Consider the following 6936-nt stretch of genomic DNA (forward strand, 5'->3'; position numbering starts at 1 on the left):
GAAAGGTGGCTCAGTGGGAGAGTGCTTGCCTTGCATGCATGAAGCCCTGGGTTGGATTCCTCAGTATCACATAAGCAGAAAAAAAAAAGCCAGAAGTGGCTCTGTGGTTCAAGTGGTAGAGCACTAGCCTTGAGCTGAAGAGCTGGACAGTACCCAAGCCCAGAGTCCTTAAGGTTGTAAGTACTATGTGTTGTCAGTGAGCTTCATTTATCTCTCCAAAACAAAAGATTAACTTGCTGTTGTAAGTAGCTGCTTATTAGGTATAGCTTTAATGATGACGAGTCTTGGTAACTGATTATGCCATCTATTAAAATCAACTAACTGGGGACTAATTTCACAAGCAGTCTTCAGATCAAGATTTGATTTCTTTTTTTTTTTTTTTTTTTTTTTGGGTCCGGTCGTGGGGCCTGAACTCTGGGCCTGGACGCTGTTCCTCAGCTCTTCAGCTCAAGGCTAGCGTTCTACCAATTGAGCCACAGCGCCACTTCCGGCTTTTTTCTGCTTACGTGGTGCTGAAGAATTGAACCCAGGGCCTCAGGCATGCAAGGCAAGCACTCTACCACTGAGCCACCTTCCCAGCCCAAAGTCTGTTTGTTTTGTTTTGTTGGGTCCGGTCATGGGGCCTGAACTCTGGGCCTGGGCGCTATTCCTCAGCTCTTCAGTTCAAGGCTAACGCTCTACCACTTGAGCCACAGCGCCACTTCCGGCTTTTTTCTTTTTGCTTATGTGGTGCTGAGGAATCGAACCCAGGGCCTCTGGCATGCAAGGCAAGCGCTCTACCACTGAGCCACCTTCCCAGCCCCAAGATTTGATTTCTTAAGTAGACTTACCTCTAGGGAAACAAACTAGACTAAACCACTTGGTGACATATATTTCCTCATAGAAATTAAGAAAATAGTATTGTGACTTAGATTTTTTTTAAGTTGTGTACCTAAATTAAAATTGTGTACCTAAAACCAAACACAATTTTGAGGTGACCAAACAAAAACAACTTCCTAGATGCTGTCATGGGACATTCCCAACAAGTTTGAGTAACAACAAGTCTCAGGTTCTCTCTTCTTTTATTCGACAATACTTATTGGATGGCTAGTAGTCCTAGGGGCTTGGAACATGTTACTCCACAAAAAGATTTGAAAAACCCAAACTTCATTAGGAGAAGAGAGACAATAAGCAACAAGAATAGCAAGCTAGAAAATCCTACAATATGCTTAGAGGTAGAAAATAATAACTGTTTTAGAAGAAGAGGGAATTGGATTAAGGAAAACAGTTGCAATTTCTAATTAGGATGAGCAGGACAGGTTCACTGAGAAGTGACAAGTAAAGTGGCTTGCAAGTGAGGAAGATATTTTTATGGACATTTGGAGGCAGAGTGTACTAGGAAGTTAATAGCTAGAGGGAAGGACAAGAGAGAGACTGATAAGTTGAAGAACAACAAAGAAACCAGAACAAATGGAGCAGAATGAGAAGTCAGGTAAGGTGTCACACACCTGTACTGTAGTCTCAGCTACTTGAGGAGTGAAGACAGGAAGATGGAAAGTTCCAGGCCAACCCAGGCAAAGTTAGTGAACTAGGGGGCACTTGTTCAAACAGTAGAGTGCTTTCTGAGCTTAATCCTCTGTACTGAAGGGAAAGAAAAGGGAATGAAGATGGAAAGAATTACTAGTAGATGAAAGAAACAAGGGGTAGATCACCTAGACATGGGACTTTGTAGGAGAAAGGAGCTTGAAAGTTATCATAGTTGTGCCATGATCTCCATACCCACCCCCAGCACAGTTCCTTCTCTCAGATGGAAGTCTGATGCAGATCATTGGCTGGTCTTGAATAAATCTTCTCTGTTAAATTTTAGCTAAGATACAGAAAGACTCTACAATTGGTGGTTAGCTTTAAGATAACATTACATAGACAGCCGCAAAGCCACTGTCCTAATAATAGAAAGTCAAATGCAAGTGGCTTCTTATCAAATGAAAGAAGGGAGCAGATGCACCAAAAAGAAAACTGGAGCTTCATCATATATATGAGGCTAGCCAGCTGCCAGTGGCTTATGCCTGTAAACCTAGTTATTCAGAAGGATCGCAGTACAAGGCCAAATCAGGCAGAAAAAAAAATCCAAGAGACTCCATCTCCAAAAGTAACCAGCAAAAAAGCTGGGCTAGAGGCATGGGTCAAGTGGTAGAATGTGTCAGACTAACAAGTCCTGAGTTGAAACCTTGGTATGAAAGAAAAAAAATGCACCATGGTCAATTAAATCTGAATTTCAAATAAGTAATCACTAACTCTTTAATACAGATACATGAGATGAAATTTCATACAAAAATATTATGTTATTTAACTGAAGCTCAAAATTTAATTGCACACCCTCTATATTTATTTGCTCATCTGGCAAGCCTGTGAATTAAAGACAATAAGGTCAAAGAACGAAAGCAGGAAAGAGAGCCCCTAGTTCCAACTTTCCCTGTCTGGGTTTTAGACTGCTGTGTAGGCTTTGCTTCCTGGCCATGAGTCAAGTGAGACTGGTTTTTTTCCATTGTATAAAATTCATTCAGGTTGCTCTGAGTGGATTTCTGTTCTCTGCAAGGGACATTGAACTGTTTCTTTTCTCTGTAAAAGAAACATGGCCTAATAAATTCTGTGCTTGCTGTTACTGTAGAGGTTTATTTGCATTCCCAAATTACCTTGTAAAAATAACATGGATATGTTTACAGAAATTTACTGATTTTCTTTTATCAGATGAAATGAAGAGTGAACAAAGAAGAACACCGACCAGAATATGTAAGTAATCATTACAATCCCTAATGCAGAAAATGCTTATCCAACAGCTGCCCCTCCAAAGTAGACCCTGGGAATTCCAAAGGTGACATTACACGTTTGAAGATAAAGCAAGGCTCCGGTGACAGGCAGCTGGGGACTACTGAGGGCAAAGTTGGAAAATAGCATGCTTAACTGGTTACACGTGTTAAAACAGAAACTTTAATAGTCGATTAATAATCATAAAGTATCCAGTATTTGCATCAGTAGTAAAATTGGCTTGAAGAGGCTACTAAAGATGAATCCTTCAGGAACTTAAACATTCAGGCAAAAGAGCCCACAAATAGACCATCAAGGCATTAAAACAAATCAGGACTTTGCTTGCCTTAGAGGAACCGCTGCACCTAGTTTATAAGCAATGTGTTGATGGATAAGAAGGAGGAAGTGGGAATCCACTAAAACAAACGTGAGGGAAAGGGTCACTTCTTTACCAAGCGCATCAAAATTGGAGCTGCCCCAAGAATGGGAGCAGGAAGATCGTTTTCGTTGGGCATTTGATGAAGTTTGAAAGGAGGGAATATTGCACGAATCTCCAACTCTGCTCAATCATTCCATGCTTTTTGCACACCAAAAGCTCTGGACTAAGGCTTCAGGAAGATGGCTCAGTGCCGAGCAAATGATCAGGAAGAGTGGGTGACGAGGAGTAACAAGGCGGCCCCGCGTGGGGCTTGGAGAGCCACCAGCGGCTTGGCTCCCCAGGCGCCCCCACTGCGTGGTCCCCGGGCCGGCGCGGAGCTGCCCCATCCCACGAAGGACAGCCTGGGGCAGGGCAGCCCCTCTGTCCAGAGGCTCCGTGGTCCTTCGCGCCATCTGCAGGGCCAAGTTGCCGAGATAGGAGTTCTGGGGCAGCCCTTACCGTACAGGAAATCGTACATTCGATTGGGCATGTGTCCTCTGCCAATGGACCTCCCGAAGTCCAGGTGTGGAGCCTCCTGGGGCCGGTCCTTGGGCTGGGTGACGGTCATTGTGCGTCTCATGGTGCTGCTCCTCGCCTCCCGCCAGCAGTAGTGAGTCCTGGCAGCGGTGTGCACCGTAGCTATGGTAACCACGGCAGGCGCTCCCGGGGTGAGGGGAGGGACGTCGGGGGCGGGGCCGCCCGAGGGGCGGGGCCAGGCCGCCGGAATGGTCCAGTGGGGAAGAGAAATGTTGGGCCTTGGTTGGCCTTGGACATTATATTAGATCAGCTGGGGAAGCTGTGACATAGTCACTGGTTCTGCTTATACAAATTATTGATTCTAAAAGGACGTACACGTGTATTCATTGAAATATGGTAGATTCAGGGTAGAATCCAAACGATGTAATTCCTTAGAAAGGCTAACTCGCAGTCCAGCAAAATTAACACCAGGAAATGAGTATTCAAAAGGTAGGGGAAGGGGGGTGGAATCAAGAGGAGGAGTGTAGACAATGAAAAGGAGAACCGGGAGAGAATGGAGTCATGAGATTCAAGGTATGCCCTTCAAAATTAAGAACCTTGCGGGGAGAGGGATGGGTGGAAGTGATAAAAGGTGTGATGTTAATCAATATGCATTTACTCATAAAACTGCTTTGTTGAGTGGCAATTCCTTTGCTCAACTACTTAATGATAGGTTAATTAACTAGTTCATTAATTAAAAGTAAAGATAAACAGGGCTGGGAAGGTGGCTCAGTGGTAGAGCGCTTGCCTTGCATGCATGAGGCCCTGGGTTCGATTCCTCAGCACCACATAAGCAAAAAGAAAAAAGCCAGAAGTGGCGCTGTGGCTCAAGTGGTAGAGCGCTAGCCTTGAGCGGAAGAGCTGAGGGACAGCGCCCAGGCCCAGAGTTCAGGCCCCACGACCAGACCCAAAAATAAAGATAAGCAAGTGATTCTGTGTGTGTGTGTGTGTGTGTGTGTGTGTGTGTGTGTGTGTGTGTGTGTGTGTGTGTGTGTGTGTGTGTGTGTGTGTGTGTGTGTGTGTGTGTTGGTACAGGGGCTTGAACTCTGAGCCTGGACACTGTTCCCTGAGCTTTCGTGCTCAAGGCTAGTAGTGCTCTACCACTTGAGCCAAGCTCCATTTTCCACTTTTTGGTGGTTAATTGAAGATAACAATCTCAGACCTTCCTGTCTGGGCTAGCTTGGAACTGTGATCCTCAGTCTCCTGAGAAGCTAAAATTACAGTCATGAGCTACTGGTGCCAGTGCAATTCTGCTTCTAATAATGAACCTCCAAGTACCTATGTTCAGAATGAACATTTATCAACATTCTGACAGTCTAGTTTCATCTTTCCCTCCCTGTTTTTCTAAAAGAAACCCTAATCATAACTATTTGCTCTTAAATTAATCTGCATCTCAAATTGGTTTTTTGAAATCTCTATAATAACCTTCACTATTGTTATATATTAAAGAAATACTTGTGGTCTAATAGTACATATGTAAATTTTCCCAGTCAAATTCAAAATGTCTTTTATTATTGCTTTGTTCCATTCAAGAGAATCATTTTTTAAAGTCTTAAAGAATATTTTCAAGTTACATTTGATATTTCTTAAATCTTTTTTTTTTCTTCTAGAAAGGTTAATTGCTCGAAATTATTTATTTTGGGGTTTCTTCTATAGAGTTTTTTTTTAAGCCAATTCAATGGTTATCCTGAAATATAGATCATAGAGGGAATGCTGGATTTTTTTTTCTCTTAAGTATCAAATTCAGAGAAATGGGTCAGTGCCCTAGCAAAGACCAATGTCAACCATAAAGTTTTTAAAAAATATTTTTATCTTGAAGCAGTACACAAAGGAGCTGCCATTAACAAAGCAGTTTATGAACACAGTGCATCTTGATCAATGTCACCCTTTCCAACGTTCTCACCCAGGCCTCTCAACCCACTCCATTTTTCTTAATTTTGTAGGATATGTATTGAAATTTTTAACCATAAAATTTTAATCTGTTTAGTATCTTACAAATGCTTGAATTTTTGCATATCTGATATTTTAATCAATCATTCTGGTTATTCTTTAGGATGTTCACAATATCCTCTTAAGCTAGTGGCCTTCCTTAAAGGTGACTTCTTTGTCTTTTTTAATGTGAGTTTTAGACACTTCTGGCTGAGTTTGGTGATCTGCTTCCCTCAGCATGTACCTGGTGTTAACTGTCTCTATTCCTGAAATTCTTAGGGATTTTGCAAGCTGGCTACTCATTCTGTCACCTCTAAACCTTTGTACAAGCTGGTCCTTTCATCTAAACTACCTTTTCCTATTATGCCCCTGACAAAGATTTACCTAGCTCAACTTTAGGCAACCTCCTAAACCTTGACCCCTGACCAGCTGTGCACTTCCTTGTAAAATTCAGCTTTAGTGAAGAGCCCTACTAAGTCAGTTTGGCAGACCCAGACCTTTTTGTACTCTGCATACCTGATTGTGTTTCTCACCTACGATCACTCCCCAGGTGACCTAAACACCATGGCCTGCCTTTAACAAGAATGCTGGTAAGGCAGTGTAGCCAGAATCCTTCTTGTTCCTTGTATTAGGGTTCCTGGGCGCTGGTGTGAGGCAGGCCATCCCGACAGTGGAGCGCAACTTGCCTCATAGTGAACAGGAGAGAGAGAAAGGGAGAAAGAGTAAGGCCTACTTCCAGAGACCTCCTCCAAAGAGTCCCCACCTTCTACACTTTCATACCTCCCAACAATCTAATCCGATTTTGAATCCATAGATGGATTAATCCTCCCCACGGAGGAGGACCTATGGTCTAATCAATTTCCCAATGCCCCACCTTTGAACCTGGGTTGCACTGGGACCAAGCCTTGCATTGGGAGTGAGAAGAACTTTCTTTCCAAAGCATAACATTCATCTAAAGTTTCCTCTTAGTAGTTTTCCATCCACTGACCCCTGTTCTGTTCGTGACCCCTGTTCTGTTCCCACTTGCCCTTGCTGGATTCACAGTTAAATCCAATGTGTCTCCCACCGCAATACCCTGCTGCAGCAATCCTTATACCTATCACAATGGTCCTGAATAGAAGCTAGTTACTGTGCAATAAACATCACTGCATGTTTTGTTTTTTTAACCTTCCCCAAGACTCACATCTCATTTTGTGTTTCTTTGCCATTTCTCCAACCCCCACTAATAGAGTAAGATGCCATTCTTACCAATAGTAGTGACTACCTTCTGTTAGTAATTGTTTCCAACT

General features: G+C 43.0%; 1 protein-coding gene across 2 annotated transcripts in view; it reads right to left on the reverse strand.

Annotated features, from left to right (window-relative positions):
- Positions 1–3851, reverse strand: part of Cfap91 (cilia and flagella associated protein 91) — a 45951-nt gene extending 42100 nt beyond the window's left edge. Inside the window, exon 1 of one of the 2 annotated variants that reach the window (XM_070030141.1) lies at positions 3662–3851. In XM_070030141.1, the coding sequence (XP_069886242.1) occupies positions 3662–3782 (121 nt within the window). In that variant the 5' untranslated portion in view covers positions 3783–3851. The remainder of the gene's footprint in view (positions 1–3661) is intronic. The other variant, XM_070030142.1, reaches the window with a different exon arrangement.
- Positions 3852–6936: the final 3085 nt, after the last annotated feature.

Source organism: Dipodomys merriami, unplaced genomic scaffold (assembly GCF_024711535.1).
Source record: "Dipodomys merriami isolate MVZ:Mamm:240054 unplaced genomic scaffold, mDipMer1.0.p SCAF_2, whole genome shotgun sequence".
Lineage (NCBI taxonomy): Eukaryota > Metazoa > Chordata > Mammalia > Rodentia > Heteromyidae > Dipodomys > Dipodomys merriami.